Raw genomic sequence first — 17,679 nt, forward strand, 5'->3', positions numbered from 1 at the left:
AACTTGACGTTATAACAATTGGCGACGAGGTAGTGGATTTTTCCTTTTCACCGTTGACCCACAGGGTTCCATGGCTACTGTCGAGCAACTATTGCAAAATCTCCTTGAACAGCAAACGCTTCTAATAGCGGCGATTCGCAATTTCGTCGCGGCGTCAAATGCGGGGCGTTTCTCGTTGTTGGCTATACCTCCTTTTCCTCCTTACGATGAGACGGCGGAAGACTGGTCTGATTATGAAAAACGTTTTCAACAGCACTTCTTGACATTTCATGTCACGGACGAACAACCATGTAAGTCTCTGTACCTTTCCTGGATTTCACCTCAAATGTATCGGTTGTTGTCGCAATTGGCTCCTTTGAAGGAGCCTGCATCTTTGTCCTTTGCTGAAATGTGCTCACTTCTGTCTGTCTATTTTCAAAAGCAAACGCATGTGGTAGCCTCTCGTGTTGCCTTTTATCGTTGTCAAAAACAGCCACATTAATCCTATCGCACTTGGGCTGCTGAACTTCACGGCCTCAGTCGAAAGTGTCAATTTGTTACTGACGTTCACAAAGAATCCTATGCCGATTCCATGGTACGGGATGCTATTATCCGGTCGGCGCCCGACAAAGAAGTTCGGCAACGTGCCCTTCAGTTGGCGAATCCGACTCTAGATGAAGTTCTCTCCATTGCGCAGTCTTTTGAAATTTCTCGCGCCACTGGGGCGCAAATACAGGCGTGGGGTGATGTCGGGGAAATACAACCTCTGTGCGCTGTTGACGACGCGTGGGGCGCGTCCCCGCTGGCCGACGTGGCCACAGTGTGCTCCCAAGCGCAGCCTCGGCCTAACTGTAAACAAACCTCTAAGAAACTGCAGCAAACCCCATGGCAACTTCCTTCAAGTCCGCAGTGTTTTATGAAACATTCACACGAGGATTGTCCCCAACGTTGGGCTGTGTGTGTGTCAATTTCAAAAAGAAAGGTCATGTGTCTTCCGTTAGCAAATCTGATCGCATACATGATGTTCATGAACATGACGCTGATTCTGATTCTGTGTTGCTGTCAATTGCACTTCTTCCCTTTCAGGGAAGTTATTCCTCACTGTCCAAATCCTTGGTCGAGATGTCCTCATGCAAGTGGATACCGGTTCTGCTGCCACTATAATTAATTCTCAGATGTATCTTCAGTTGGGTTCTCTACTCCTGTCACCTGTCACTCGGCAATTACGGATGTACAATAAACAGAAGATTTCTCTCTTGGGACAGTTTAATGCTGAGGTACCTTACAAATCCGTCATTTGCACTGTTCCCATATTTGTGGTCTACCAGAGCAACGCAGAAAATCTTTTTGGTTTCGATGCCTTTTGCGTTTTTGGGTTCTCCATAGATGACTCTGTCAATATTGTCTCTGATGCTATTCCTTATGCTCAACTGGATTCCTTGTCGACGACATTTTCGTCCCTTTTTTCTCCTGGGTTAGGCCGTGCAAACAACTTTGAAGCTCATATCACGCTCAAACCCACTGCTCGGCCCAAGTTTTTTCGGGCTCAGCCCATTCCTGTGGCCCTTTGTGATGGGGTAAAATGGGAGTTGGATCGTCTCACTACTTCAGGGGTCTTGCTTCCTGTCACTTCCAGTGAGTGGTCCTCTCCTGTCGTTGTCGTTGCTAAGCCAAATGGTGATATTCGTCTCTGTGGCGATTTCAAAGCCACTGTAAATGCTCAATGCCTCATCAACACTTACCCTATGCCCCGTCCTGAAGAACTGTTCACTAAACTTGCTGGATGCCAGTATTTTTCTAAAATTGACCTGTCAGAAGCTTATCATCAACTTCCTCTCGACGATGCTTCCCGGCAGTTTCTGGTCCTTAACACACCTTTCGGCCTCTATCAATACCAACACTTGCCATTCGGGGTTGCTAGCGCCCCTGCTCTCTTTCAGCGATTCTTGGAACAATTATTGCTCCTTGTCCCTGGGTGTATCAATTACATGGACGACATTGTTGTCACTGGCTCCACCACTGAAGAACATCTTCAAAATCTCCGCATACTTTTTCATGTCTTACAGACTGCCGGTCTTAAGTGTAATCACAATTTTTTCAGGCATCTATCACGTACTTGGGGTTTCAACTCTCTCGGGATGGTATTCATCCGCTTCAGCAAACTGTCGCTGCGATCGATGCCCTTCCTCGGCCTACATCTGTTAAGGAACTGCAGGCCTTCTTGGGGAAAATAGCATACTATCACAAGTTTTTACCATCTGCGGATTTGGTGGCTCAGCCATTGCATCGCCTGTTGCATAAAAATGTGCCTTTTCACTGGTCCACATCATGTGAAGCGGTTTTCCAGAAATTGAAGACTATGCTGAAACAGGCCCCATGCCTGGCTACTTATCGACCTGGCCAACATCTTGTTCTTGCCACAGACACCTCTCAATACGGGGTCGGTGCAGTCCTTGTGCACCGTTTTTCTGATGGTTCGGAACAACCCATTGCTTATGCCTCCAAAACGCTCACGGATGCCCAACAGAAGTATTCTCAAATTGAGAAAGAAGCCTTGGCCATTATTTATGCTCTTCATAAGTTTGGTGTTTTTCTCTATGGCTCAAAATTTCATCTTGTTACGGATCACAAACCACTTGTTTCCTTGCTTCATCCATCAACGTCACTTCCCGACAAGGCTGCGCACCGCCTCCAGCGTTGGGCTCTTTACTTGTCTCGTTTCAATTATGAGATCCATTTCCGACCGACGGCTCAACATGCAAATGCTGATGCTCTGTCTCGCCTTACCATGGGTCCTGATCAGGCATTCGATAGGGACGAACTTTTGTGTTTCCACCTGGATGTTGCCGAGCAGCGGGTTGTGGACGGGTTCCCCATCACTGGGGACAGGCTGGTGGCTGCTACGGGTTCTGACCCTACACTCTCCCGGGTTTTACGCTGTATTCAGAAGGGTTGGCCAGATCGCCTGTCCGCTAAGACTTCTGATCCGTTGCGGAACTACTACGCTTTGCGCTACTACCTCGTGGCTGGGGATGGTGTTATCCTCCTCTCCACTGACAATGCTTTGCCGCGTGTTGTGGTACCTGTGTCTTTGCATGCTTCGGTCTTGCGCCTCCTTCACCAAGGGCACTGGGATGTGTCTCGCACATTGACTTTGAAATAGCACACATGGTCGCTGCCTGCGGCCCTTGTGCGTCATAGGCCGCTGCCCCGAAGTTGTCTTTGTCACTGTGGCCTTCGCCTGAGAAGCCCTGGGAGCGCATGCATGCTGACTTTGCGTGACCCTTTTTAGGTACTTATTGGCTCCTCGTAATTGTGGCCTGCTCTAACTTTCCTTTCATTGTCCGTTGCACGTCGCCTACCACTGCGGCAACCACCAGTGCTCTCGCCCGCATTTTTTCTTTGGAAGGCCTCCCCTCTACTCTTGTTACTGATAATGGTCCACAATTTTCCTCTTCCGAATTTGCGGATCCATCCACAATCCAACGGTGAGGCCGAACGACTGGTCCGCACATTTAAGGCTCAGTTGCGGAAACTTCTGACTTCTTCTGCTGCTGATGATGCGCTTCTCCAGTTTCTGGCGTCTTATCGTTTCACCCCCTGGGCGACCACAGCCCGGCTCTGCTCTTACATGGCCGACAGCCCCGCACACTACTTCATCTTCTGCGGCCTTCCACCTCACGGCCGCGGGTGCCTTCACTTGGCCGGTTCACCGCCGAAGACCTCGTCTGGGTACGGGGATATGGCAGGCGGCCAAAATGGAGCCCGGGCCGCATCTTAAGACACCGTGACAGATGCCTGTATGAAATCCAGATGGACACGGGTGTTGCAGTGCGTCATTCGGACCAGTTTCGGCCTCGTGTGCCAGCAATGCCTGTTCCGAATGCCACTACACCACCTTTGGCTCTACCTGACGCTCGGGATCTTGCCATCTCTCAATACTCACAACGCAGCCCTCTCACCGTCATCGCGATGCCAGCACAAAAATGGACGCCACCAGGAGACTTGCCCATGCAGGAATCGGATGACCATCCTCTGTCAGAGCAACTCTACTTGCCTCCTCCTCCAACGGACGCCGACACATCGCCCATGTCTCCTGTCATATCAACTGGACTTGCCGCAACGGGCAGATTGGTGCATGGGGCCCCAGCAGATTCGACCCCTACGTCTCCTGTCATCTCGACCCGTTATCATCGGAGACACTTCCATCCGTACGGGAAGCCTCCTCCTCGAGACTTTACGGCGAGTCAAACAACGCCTATGGACGTTAGCCATCTCCAGGACACCTCCATCAAGACCAGTGCAACAATTTCAAAGGGGGGAAAAGTGTTGTGACTCGCCGATTATTCAAAGCACCGCCGCGCAATTACGCACGTCCTCTACGTGCGGCGCTGTCTGCCAGCCATGCAGCAGCTGCGCCACCTAAGCGGGACTCAGTGCTCATTCGAATGCTAACGTGTACACATGTCTTGCTTGTCAACTTACTCTTTGACTTATATGTGTTGTGTCGTTCTAAAATATATGTGTTAAACTTGATGTTATAACAGTATTCTTTATCAATAGATAGTTTCTCATACAGAAATTTAGGAAATTTGTTCCCTCAGTATTCATAGTTCCGTAGCCACATCTTCATATCATCTCCTCATAACCAGACCTGTCTGTTACAACTTCTGCTTTCAAATCATCCTATTATTATGGTGTTTTCTTGTTGTATCTGCTGTTCTATTTTTTTGAAAAAATCATAGTCATCCTTATTACCGCATCCTTATTTAGGGGCAATCGCTTTGTTTATTGTGAAGCTGATGTTCTCTGTACTTAGATTTTCATTGTGTGTCACCAATAAAAGGATCATGAGTGATTTTACCAAAAGTTTATTTCATGTAAAAATTTAGGAAATTTTCTTCCTCAATACTCATTGTTCTGTAACCGAAAGGTCCTGTCATCTGATAATCAGACCTATTTGTTCCAACTTCTGCATTCCAAAACCCTGTTATCTTAGTAGTTTCTTGTTGTAACTCCTCTTCTACTTCTTTGAAATATTCTAGTTTCTTCCCAACATTGCACCATTTTTGAGCAGCATACATTTAAATTGTTGTGTGGCTAGTGTTTATTGTGGCTTTTGTTATTCTGCCACTAATAAAAATAATATCAGTGGTAGGAGCAACATTTTTATGCCATACCAAGTGTACTCCATTTTCTCTGTTTTTTGCCAATACCATTACAACTTGTAATCCACTCTCAACAATTTTGAATGAGCTCCACTTTGTTTCACTAAGCTCAAGTGTATAAATCTTCCCTTATCTTCATCATATCTAATGTCTCTTCTGTACATCCTGCCAATGTTATCACTTTTAGTGTTCCAGCAATCTGTTTATAATTGTTTTAATGTCCAAATTGAATGCAGTCCCTGGATTTCCATTGACTGCAGAGGTTCATCATTGATTCCTTTAGTCTTAGAATATCCATCACCACAAGGCAATGATTCCTTTCTTCATTAACTGCCAGAAAGATTGTGTCATCTACCCATTGCACCATGGTCTCATTGGAGTTTTCATTCATAAGAGAGAGTCTCCCAGTATTTTAAAGGAACTGGGTTGCCCGTTGTTCTGTGGGTTGTTTAGGGATGGCCAGGAATTGGGCACATGAGCAGTCCTCTTAGCTCTCATCCGGCTGCACCCTTCCCCCACCATACCATGCTGTTTGAGCAAGAGGAGAGGGGAAACTGTGAAAGTGCCACATTTAGGTGGCAATGCCGTCACTCTGATTTCATGTACCATATGTCTCAATAATGTAGATCACAAACAAAACAAATTTTCATTATTATTTAATTACTTTTTGCACGATGAAGACATAATGTAATTTTTGTGTGGTATAAACTGTTGGCATATGGACAGACAGAGACAGTTTCACAGATTTTTACACTCAGCTTGTCACGTAATTGTGAATTATTTACTTTCATGATTGAAAAAAGTTTTTCACAAGCATATGTTGATCAAAATATTTTATCATGTTAGCAATCTCATTATGGAGAAATAGAAACTCTTTCTGAGGAAAATAATGTACATCTCCTGAACAGTTTTAACATGAAAGGATTTGTCATTTAATTGGGAAGTTCTTTGCAGATCAGTCAGCTCCATCTGCACATGCTCAGGATGCTATCAACTGAAACTGCAAACATTCTCAAAAGCAGATGTAAGATTGGCAGTGTCCTCAAATCATTGAGAAAACTATCCTACTAAATCTTCAAACCTTGCATTTTCTTTAATGGCAATGATCTTTGCAAAATAAACGTTGGTTTTTGTCAGAATTTGTCCCTTCCAGCAGACTGTGATGATCATTTTTCTTTTCTTTTTTTTCTTTCTCTTTGCATCCCCATCGAATCAGAACCTTGCAAAGTATTATTGTGGGCAGTGTGCAGTCAAGTCCACTTAAAATGTGAGGGTTGCAGTCCATTCCAGATGTTCTAAACTTCATTCCTGCTTTGCTTTTTTCTTCATAAATTCAATAGTAGTGGGTTTTAAATAAAAAAATCGCCCCAGCGAGTCCCTTGACTGAACCAGTGTACTCTGCCTTAATATGTAAAGTCTCTACACTCTTATTTCAATTCCATCAAAACTGTTGTTGCAATTGATAGTGGAATAATGCGTGCAACTTTAGAAAATTTGCTGTTCATACCACCAGTTTCATCATGTGCTCACTCCATGCCTACAAATTTATCACAGAGTGTTTCTTGACGTACAGAACAGGGAATCTAGTCTATCGATCATTGTAATTTTTTGCTCTTTCATCACCTAAATCTTTAAAGTCTTCTTAGAAAAGGTTGTAATGTCATTCTGAAGCAAATTTGCAGTACCTGTCAATTATCTGACTGTATATTTACTGTGCAGTGTTGAGAGTTTTTATCCTTCTCTTCTTTCAATCCCATTTATTTGTCAAGGGTTGTAATGATAGATCGCTAGACTGCCTCAGTTTCATCAAACTTCCATTATACCATGGACGAATAGTGAAGGGTAAACAGTGCTGACACTATGATTGTACCAAACTGAAGAACGCAGTGCCGATCAAAAAATGCCACACCGTGATGCTGAATGAAATGTTGCATGTGCCAAGACTTCTGAGAAGGATGGCGCTAAGCCGAGATAGGCTGAGCCTCAACCTGCATGTGGCCCACACATTGAGCTCGTGTGCACTTTGGATTGCCTTAGCTGACACTGCCCTATCTGCGAACTAGCAATGCGCCCTATGGGGGTTAATGGGACCCCATGAAGATAGTTTATTGAACAGATATACAAAATGCAACAGCCCAAAGTGACTTAAATAAGCTACTGGTCATGGAAAAAAGATCTGTGATAATCATCTGCAGAACTGGACCTAAAAAATCATACTGAATTTGTTCCAGAGTGCTGGTATTTCAACAATAATTAATTTCTAAGAACAGTTTTGGTTGTCTGAACATTGCAGCCAAAAATCAACTTTTATGTACATGGACACAACATGAGATCCATTTTTTAATAACCACAGAACAGCACTGTGCAGGATTTGTTCACAGGATTTGTTCACTACAGTATTCTCAGCAAAATGACTTAGTAATGTAAACTGTAGAATTCCCTGTCACTATTTGAATTTATTTGAACATGTAACTGGTTTCAGTTTTACAGCCATCATCAGATCTGAAAAAAAGTATTGACGTATAAAAGACTTAGTCATATACATTCATTGTATTTTGGTTTCATTAAGAAAAAATCCATTTACTCTAAACCATTAAGATGCTTGATAAATATTGTTGCTGATATTTTACTAAATATTCACAAACAATTTCATAAATTGGTAGCACAGTTGACTTTGTGCAGTTCTTTTTATCTTCCTTTGTATTATGTTTTAGAATGTCCTTTAAATTCATCTTCTGACAAGAATGTCTATTTTCTTAAAGGATCACATGTACAAACCAGCCAAAGAAGGGTAGCCGCACTACTGTTGTTAGTACTCAGGGAAGCAATACCATATCTGAAAATATTACCTGCATATTTGGTTCAAAACAGGTAAGTGTCAAGCAGTCTTTAATTTCCCGTGTGAGCTCTGAGACATATAAATACACACTGTTTGTAGAAAGAGGATTTATAAATTACAGAACTTAAAGTTTTTATAAAATTCTACATCATTCTTGTTACACTTGTTTTGTTGTATGTTGATTTTAATAAAGTAAGCTGCTGGAGAAATAGCTCCAAATAAAATGGCTCATAGGAACTTATTTTCATAAATTCCCTAACATGAATAGAACAGCAAAACTGCCAGGATATTAGAGATGATGATGAAAACACTGTCAGTAAATACTCATCAAGCATACAATCTTGAACATGACTGAGATTCAGCAACTGTACTTAAGCTTTAATGAAGGATTAAAACAGCATTATCCTTCATTAAAACCCATCAAGCAGTTTGTGACAAATGATAATGGTAACTGAGCTGTGAAAAGTATCTGGGATAAGATGAAATTTATGGCTGTACGTAGAATCCAGTTCAAAGTGAGTTAATTGCCAACAACCAAAACCATATTCGGATGCACTACCATGTACACAATTTCAGTAGAATGCGTAATGAGCTCAAGTGTGAAGTACAAAATTGTCAACAGCTGGATAGCATTTCATCAAAGATGCACAAAAATATTTGAGTCTATTGAAGTTAATATGTTTCCATAGTAAAACTTGATTGTGAGAGAAACTGCTGGAATGTTAATAATGTTACTTTCTTAAGTCGTTCTTCATGTGGAGATGACACTACCTGGAATATTTTTTAGATTTCCATGATTAATCCTTCATCTATAAATGCAATTTATGTAATATTTTTGTGAAGGTTATGTTATCTCTGTTGCACACGTATGATGTCACATGCCACAAGTGGTGTAAACAAACCACTGTAACATGTTCTCTGTGAACCTCACCATAAGCAGTATAAAAGCTAATAAAAGAGGTTGACCAACAAATCTTGTGGGTTGATGTGAAACTTCCTGGCAGATTAAAACTGTGTGCCAGACCGAGACTCAAACTCTCATTCTTGAAACATCCCCCAGGCTGTGGCTAAGCCATGTCTCCACAATATCCTCTCTTTCAGGAGTGCTACCGTATTTACTCGAATCTAAGCCGCACTCGATTCTAAGACGCACCTGAAAAATGAGACTCGAAATCAAGGAAAAAAAATTTTCCCGAATCTAAGCCGCACCTGAAATTTGAGACTCGAAATTCAAGGGGAGAGAAAAGTTTTAGGCCGCACCTCCAAATCGAAACAAAGTTGGTCCATTGTAATATGAGACACAATTTAGGTCGAATGAATGACGATACAGCTACAGTAGTTTGGTACGAGTCATAAGCTTAGCAGTTAAGCTTTACCAGGTAGCCATTGCTATATGTCAGGCACTCCGTCCGTATTTATATGGGTACCCTTCCTTTTCCATGTGCTTCGTCTGGTTTGAATTTATTGCTTAATTTTCTTTGATCTGATAAGTGCCGTTCTCTTTGTTATAGGTGTTTACGTCACTCTTAGCTGAAGATGCATTACTGTACTGTGTCATGTATTGTTTGTCGCATTCTGATAATGAGTGTTTACGGCCTGTCACCGGTCGCGACATGGCTTGCTTATGTGTGCGCTACTGCCGCTTTTTTTTTTTAAAAAAAAGAGAGAGAGAGAAGAGGAATCGTCTCATTAGCAAACAATGGCAAGAGACTGCTATTTGTTGTTACTTACACTGCTGCTTTCTTTGATAATGATCAACAAGAACCAAATAATAGACTGTGAATGATTGAAGATGTTCTGAAGGAGAGTTTAGCAAAAATTTTTCTCCGTTTCAAAATCTTTGCAGACGCCTCTTTAGTACATTACATTCTGCACAGAAATTAGTCATCTTAGATTTAAAAATCTAGTCAATTGCCGTGCTTCAGTTCTGCCTGTATCACTATTACGCATAAGAATAATACGAATATAAACATGACATGATATGTATATTCTTCCGCGTTTGCTGTTGTCTCACTTGTTTCGTAGTTTATTAGGCAGACAGAATTTAAATGAGATAGTAGCAAACACGAAAGAATACATGGCAAAATGTTTATATTCGTATTATTCTTATAGTGAAGAGAATACTGCATGTGATTCACAATTCATAAAAGTTCCTATTAGCAACCATCTCTTCTCACAGGTAGGAAAAAATTCAGAATGTAGAGTTGGCCATAATGACAAACATCCCTAACAGTCTTGCCAGTCGGATTTTCGTAGTACATTGAAATGCTGCAACATTCGAAGATGAACAATACAGAATTTGTATTTACTTCGATGGATAATGTATGAAAATGCAGTGGTCAAAACTCGGGGTGGAGGAAAAAAAGCTCATCTTCCACCTTTTTTTTAAATGTATTTACTGACGCAGAGGTTTTGGCACCAGTATTTATCTTTGTGCCTGCAAAGCATGCCTGTGTAGCACTACATATATTCGACGGCAGAAGTTAGTTGTGGCGGCACCTACCAACATTTTTCAGAACTTCCGCTTACTTTGTACTCAATTCTAAGCCGCAGGCAGTTTTTTGGATTACAAAAACCGGAAAAAAAGTGCGGCTTAGATTCGAGTAAATACGGTAGTCCTGCAAGGTTCGCAGGAGAGCTTCTGTAAAGTTTGGAAGGTAGGAGACGAGGTACTGGTGGAAGTAAAGCTATGAGGACAGTGTGTGAGTCGTGTTTGGGTAGCTCAGATGGTAGAGCACTTGCCCACGAAAGGCAAGGGTCCCGAGTTCGAGTCTCAGTCCGGCACACAATTTTAATCTGCCAGGAAGTTTCACATCAGCACACACAAATCTTGTGGGTGTTTGATATTGGCACGATTACCAGCAAGTGCTCTCTCAGAATGAATAGCAACAGGCAAATTGTCTTCCCTGGAAACACCCAATGCTCTGTTGTTAAAAAATGATTGGAGTATAATAACTAACCAAAACTAGGTTTTGTGTTGATAATGAAGAATTTACAGTTGAAAGAGGGGTGTGAAAAGGAGATTCCATATTATTGAACTTTTACTGAACAACCTTGGAGGAAGATTTCAAATCCTTAAACAGGGAAATGGTGGAATATGTGTTAACATACTTGAACGTTCATTGATAATTGTTGTGACTCACACCATAAAAAAATGAGATGACACCTCCAGAACTAGCATATTTAATGATGTCACAGGGCAACAGTTCACAGCATACACAATGGGGGCATAGCCATTCCATTTCAATGCTGGATCTTGGTGTGGAAGGGAGCTACATTGGTGGGGGTTGTGTTGGCAGGGCTGAAACCACAGCCTGATCTTCTGACATCCAGTCCATCTCGGGCAGCCTATAAACAGAGGGAGATGAGGATGTGACCAGGATTGGTGAACAGGGCTGAGAACCGGAGGGCAGGAACAGCTCAGGAGCAGGAAGGAAGATAGCAGAGGGTTCATCAGAAGAGAAACAAAAAGTGGCGCTGTCATGATGGTGTCCGCTGGAGGGTCCGGAGGGGATGGAGGCTGGGTCCCCAAAACAACAGATCTGATTACGACGGTGTCACTGTTTGGTTCCCCGTAGCCAGAGTGAACATGTAGCATCCTCACTACTGCTGGACGACTGCTGGTGTCCACTTGTCATGGCATCTGAAGCTCCATGCCCGCACCCAGGTGCCCAGTCAAAAGTGTGGAGACAGTGCTGCACATGCCCCAACAGGCATTGGCAGAATAAGATGAAGGAGCATGTGGATCAGACAGCCACAGACGAGTTCCACTGGACTCCTCTTCCCTTCGGTGTCGACCTGTAGGAATTCAAAACAGTGTTAGTATCTTATCTGTAGGAATGTGGGCCATATATTCCTTCCTGAGTGTTTTCGAGTCTCTCATGAGCTTTTAGTCTCACCATTTGACTGGGAATGTAAAGTTGAAGGCAGTAGATGTTAAATTCCATTCTTCCACAGGTTGTTGAGTGGGGAGGAACTGCTTCAGGGTATGGAACACTTGTTCTCATGCCTCTGACCATTCAGAAGGTATGCCCTTCTTCCAAAACTTGTTCAGTGGACGCCCAGTCGATGCCACACCTGGCATGAGCTTCCCTTAATATGTTATTTTCCCAAGAAAGACTGGAGCTCCTTTCAACTTATGGGGAGAGAAAGTGCAATAATGGCTTTGACCAGCTCCTGTGTGGGCTTATTACCTTTGCAAGAGGTGACGTGTCCTAGGTATTCCACCGACTGTTGAATAAAGAGAGATTTTTCAAAATTGCATTTGAGGCCTGTGGACTGGTGGTGTGGAACAGCTGCCGCAAGTTTCCTGAGTGTTCTTCCGTTGTGGCTCCTGTCACCAAGATGTCATGTACATAATGTATGCAGCCTGGAATGCCCAGCAGCCATTGCTTGAGGAACCACTGAAAGATTGCTTGTGCACGGGCCACCCCAAAAACAAAGCATTTGAAATGATACAATCCTTGTGATGTGTTGACTATCAGGACTTACTGCAATTTCTCCTCCAGGGGGACCGTTAGCAAGCTCTGGAGAGATCAACGTTCAAAAAATACCGGTCTCCTGCAGGTGCAGAGAAAAGCATGCCTGGTATCCAAATGGGATATGTATCGCTCTCTGACAGTTTTCCTGCCTTTTTTTTCTCACGATAACCAAAGGCATTCTGCACTCACTTGCAGACATTTGTTCAGTAATGTCCAAAGCTGTCAATCTACCTAGCTCATTCTTGACAGGAATGGCTGATGGTGCTGATGATAATACTTGTCTTCAACGTTCAGTTATCTCTTGCCATCCACAAGTAGCACTTGCTCCCTTTTCTGGTTTGCATTCTCTATCTCAGATTTTATCTTCCATTTAAACAAGTTATATCTTCCAGTTTGAGATTTTCTCGACACCATAATTACTTCAATGGTTCACAGGCTTCATGTTGGATAGTGTTGTTGAAGCTACACAGTATTTCAGTGAGGCAACTGCATGTCATCTTCAGGTACTTATTGACTTGTCATTGCAGTAGCTTGCCAAGCGAATGCAGCAACATGTCAGCAAGCACCTGAAGATGACGTGCAGCTGTCTTGTTGAAATACTGTATAGCTTTGACAACATTATCCAATGCGACGCTAGAAAAGTGCAGGTGCCAAGGGGTGGGGCTATAACATTATTGTAGATGAATCATAGAGCATGGTGACATCTAGTGCCCCTGCCAAAGAAACGGGCCAGGGTATCCGCAGGTGCAACACGGCGAAAGTTTGGCCGCAAATCTTGACCCAGAGTGCGCACATGCAGAGTGTTGGCGCCCAGTTTAAGTGTGTGGACTTCAGTTCCTGGACTTCAGTTCCCCATCTGTGTTGACTCACATTCATTTGTCTGTGGCTGATGATGCCTTAGAGCTGCTAGTGTTGGTTCCCACACCTTGCCGAGTTGAAATTCCATGTCTCTATTTATCTAGTCGGTACTCATATATATTTTGAGTACTTCTTAAATGATGGAGTCCCAGTATGTGGTAGCAGATGAAAGGATCTTTGCCTTGTCTGTGTTCGATGTGGCTATCCGTAACAGTCCAACATGCATGGCCAATGTATGATTTCCCACATTAGCATGTGATTTTATATATTCTTGGTCTCCTTAGAACTAGGTTGTCTTTAATGGAACCCAGCATAGTTTGCACTCACACTGGAGGGCAGAAGACACATTTTATTTAATGTTTCTTGAGTAGCCTGCCAATCTTTAAGGACTCACCACCAACAGAGGTAAGAAAAACCACCCTTGTGGAGTTCTCTGGATGAGACTGCTGAAGAAATAAGGCAAAAGACTTGCAGGCCCATAACCAGGATGCCCGCACCCAAGCAGAACTTCAATGCTGAAGAAAGGAGAACTCTCCGTTCCTGAAGAGAAGACACATAAATAGTGATTTTACCTGCAGACAAGCAAAACACTACTGTTCGTTTGCCTTCAACATCTTACCTCAGCAAGATGATGGATTTACTGCAGGACTCGAGCACATTGTTGTCTCCAGAAAGATATGACTGATGCAGTACATTGGAATACATCTGCACTTCTCAGATCCAGCCAGTTTCCTGAACATTTTAAAAAGAGCTTAAGAGTACAACTGCCAGTTCCATCACGACTTTATGGGCTGCCTAAGATCCCTAAGGAAGGGGTTCCACTTCGCTCCATTGTGAGCGTTATAGGGGCCACAACATATTACCTAGCTAAACATCGGACTTCTCTTCTGATCCCTTTGATAGGAAAATGTGAACATCACATTCAGAACTTGGTAGATTTTATGCAACAACAGAAGACTTTGTGTCACAAACCAGTTGACGTACCATATTTCAAGGACTATGAGATGCACTTTTTTCTTCAAAAAATTGCCTGCAAAATTCAGGTGCATCTTATACTCGAAATTAATACACAAATTGTCCAGTTTTTGATTTAAAATTCCCACCAGTCTTAAAAATGCCCTTGTACTTGATGCTGCAGGATACCTATCTCTGTCTGGCAAGACTGGATTCAACTGGCAGCAGCAGTGCACCATTGAGATGAACATGAGTTGTGATGATTTACAAGCTTGCTAACACTGTCTCCCTCCTGCCCTGCCATCACAAATCCAGAACACTGTCTAGCCTATGATGTGTCATTGCTGTCGACAGTGCCAGTGAACTTGAATTGAAAGTGATTTGTTGTATCGGTAACAGTACAGTATTTTTGTTTGTAGCTAGTTTCGTAATGGAAAAAAAAGTTACTCATATGATGCGGACTGTAAATTGAAAGTAATAGACTGTGCAGAAGAACATGGAAACAGTAGCCATTTTGGCCCTCCATCAACAAAAAACCATTCGCTATTGGCGAGCTAGTAAAGAAGAGATGAAGAAAATGAGGAAGACTAAATGTGCACATAGAAGACTGAATGGAAAATGGCCAAAAGTAGAAGATGAAATATCAAAATGGATTAAAGGACACCATTAAAATGGCATTGGAAGTAATACAAAAATGATTCAAATACACACTTGTAAGCTAGCCGTACAATGTAACTTAACAGGCTTTAAGGATGGAGTTGGATGGTGCTACAGGTTTATGAAGCGTCATGGACTTAGCATGTGAAAAAAAACTGAAATACTTCGGAAAATTTCACAAATGTGTGAAGAGAAAATATTCTTTCCATTGCTTCATTATTCAACAACGAAAAATAAATAAATAAGTAAAAATCTGTAACTATAAAAAGAAGTGGACATGAAAAAATGCACTACAATATTGTCCTTTTGTATTGTGCTTAAACTTAATCCAGTGATCATTTTCAGGTGCAAAACAGTACCAAAACCTTCTGAAATACCACCAGGCATTGTTCTTCACATACATGGCAGGATTATTTATTGCTAAGGGGTCGAGTATGCTTTCACAATCATTTACGCATTGAGTGGGCTCATGAGCCAATTGTTCAAAATAATTTTCTGAGAGAGCATTCAGTACAATTTCGGATGATGTTTTATGCCAGCCATCAGCTTTAAACATATAACTTTCCCAGAATATCGAGGGTAGATTTAAGTCACCATCAATTATAATTGTATGAGTGGGGTGCCTATTTCAAATGAGATTCAAGTTGTCTTTGAACTATTCAGCAACTACATCGTCTGAATTGGGGAGTCATTAAAATGATCCAATTAATAGCTAAGTCCAGTATAACCTCAACCCATACTATTTTGCAGGAACTATCTACTTCAATTTCACTGCAAGGTAAACTACTTCTGACAGCAATAAATGCTCCACCACCAACTGTATTTCATCTATCCTTCTGAACCCTGTTAGGTTGTTTGAAAAAATTTCAGCTGAACTTATTTATGGCTTTAACCAGTTTTCCCTACCTATAACTATTTGAGCTTCAGTGCATTCTGTTAGGGCTTGGAGCTCTGGTTCTTTCCCAACACAGCTACAACAATTTACAGCTACAATACTGACTCTTGCTACAACTACCTTACTGTGTTTTACCTGCCCGCTTTTAGATGGACACCTTTTCTGTGGTTTGCTGAGTCCCTCTAACCTAAAAAGCCACCCAGTCCCTTCTGCACAGCCCCCACTACCCGTGTAGCCGCTTCCTGTGTGTAGTGGCCTCCTGACCTATTAAGCAGAAACCCGAAACCCACCACCCGATGGTGCAAGTCAAGGAATCAGCAGCGTACAAGGTCACAGAACTGCTTGAGCCTCTGATTCAGACCCTCCTCTCAGCTCTGCATGGAAGGACCACAGTTGGTTCTGTCGATGATGCTGCAAATGGTGAGTTCCAGCTTAATCTCGCAAGCAAGATTGACAATCTTTACCATTTCTGCTAGCTGACCAAAACCGGAGAGAATATCCTCTGATCCAAAGTGACACGTGTAATTGGTATTGAAATGAGCCACCACCTGCAATTGGCTGCACCGTGTACTCTTCGAGTACATATAGTGGAGATACTGAGTTGCAGACAGTCACAACAAAAAGACTGCTAACAAGTAAACTTTCGGCCAAAAGGCCTTCTTTTGAATTAGACAACATGAACACACACACATTCACACATGACCCACTGTCTCTGACTGCCAAAGCTAGACCTGGTGTCTCTCTCTCTCTCTCTCTCTCTCTCTCTCTCTCTCTCTCTCTCTGTGTGTGTGCGTGTGTGTGTGTGTGTGTGTGTGTGTGTGTATGTGTGTGTGTGTGATTCAGAAGAAAGCCTTTTTGCCGAACCCTTTTTGTTGCACCTGTCTGTGACGCAGTAACAGAGATGATAAGAGAATTTAAGTGGGCACCACTCTTTAAATTCTCCAAGTAGAGTTTCATGAGTACAGTGTGTCTTTCAATTCCCAATTAAATTTCTTGATCATTTATTGCAGTTTTGTGTAAGTTATAGTCATCTGTTATGATTCAAACAGTGCAACTTCCAAATATTGCACCTACCTGGTATATACTTCAAATACTGGTATCATATTCTAAAAAAAAGATTACGCTATTGTCTTGTGCATGGTCCTCTTAACAGATCCACTACAATTTATCAGGTGCTTCACAACTGATGCAAGTATTAGATTCATATCTCCTACTACCGACCTCACATGTTATTGTGTTTGGCATTGCTCTGTGTTGTTAATATTAGGCATTTACCTATACTCTTGTAATTTGATACTATTGCTTTTTGTTTATCCATATTTAAAGAGAGCTCCCATTCACTACATGTAATGGAAATGATGCACTTCATGCATTCTGCATTGCATTACTATCATCCAGCTGTGATATTTTCTTAAAGACTACAGCTTCATCAGCAACAGATCATAGTTGATAACCTTATTGATGCTCCATTTTCGTGTATTGATGACATCAGTGGTCCTATGGTATTTCTTTGAGACATGCATCTTTGAACAATGGAAGTATCTGAGAAGGATTTTATCTCAGTTATGAGACACCAATGTGGTACAGTGTTTAAATTATTTTGGAGATCTAAATGGTGGAATCTGTCTTTTCACTCATGTCTGCTATTTGCAGGAATTTTTGCCATCAATCTTCTGACTTGTTTGTTGCAGCCTGCTGCAATTTCCTATCCTGTCCCAATCTCTTCATTTCAGACTAGCACTTATACCCAGTGGTCTCAATAGTTTGTTCCATGTATTTCTATCTCTTGTGTTTCTGTACATGTTTTACCTTCTGCAGCTCCCTCTAGTATAATGGGAGCTATTCCCT

The 17,679-nt window shown here is 42.3% G+C and overlaps 1 protein-coding gene across 3 annotated transcripts in view; it reads left to right on the forward strand.

Moving 5' to 3' along the window:
* LOC126473471 (mismatch repair endonuclease PMS2) overlaps nucleotides 1-17,679 on the forward strand; it is a 143,344-nt gene that overhangs the window by 28,717 nt on the left and 96,948 nt on the right. For all 3 annotated transcript variants that reach the window (XM_050100544.1, XM_050100545.1, XM_050100546.1), the window contains one exon: nucleotides 7,910-8,018. In XM_050100544.1, coding sequence (XP_049956501.1) covers nucleotides 7,910-8,018 — 109 coding nt within the window. The remainder of the gene's footprint in view (nucleotides 1-7,909; nucleotides 8,019-17,679) is intronic.

This window comes from Schistocerca serialis, chromosome 4 (genome assembly GCF_023864345.2).
Source record: "Schistocerca serialis cubense isolate TAMUIC-IGC-003099 chromosome 4, iqSchSeri2.2, whole genome shotgun sequence".
Classification (NCBI taxonomy): Eukaryota; Metazoa; Arthropoda; class Insecta; order Orthoptera; family Acrididae; genus Schistocerca; species Schistocerca serialis.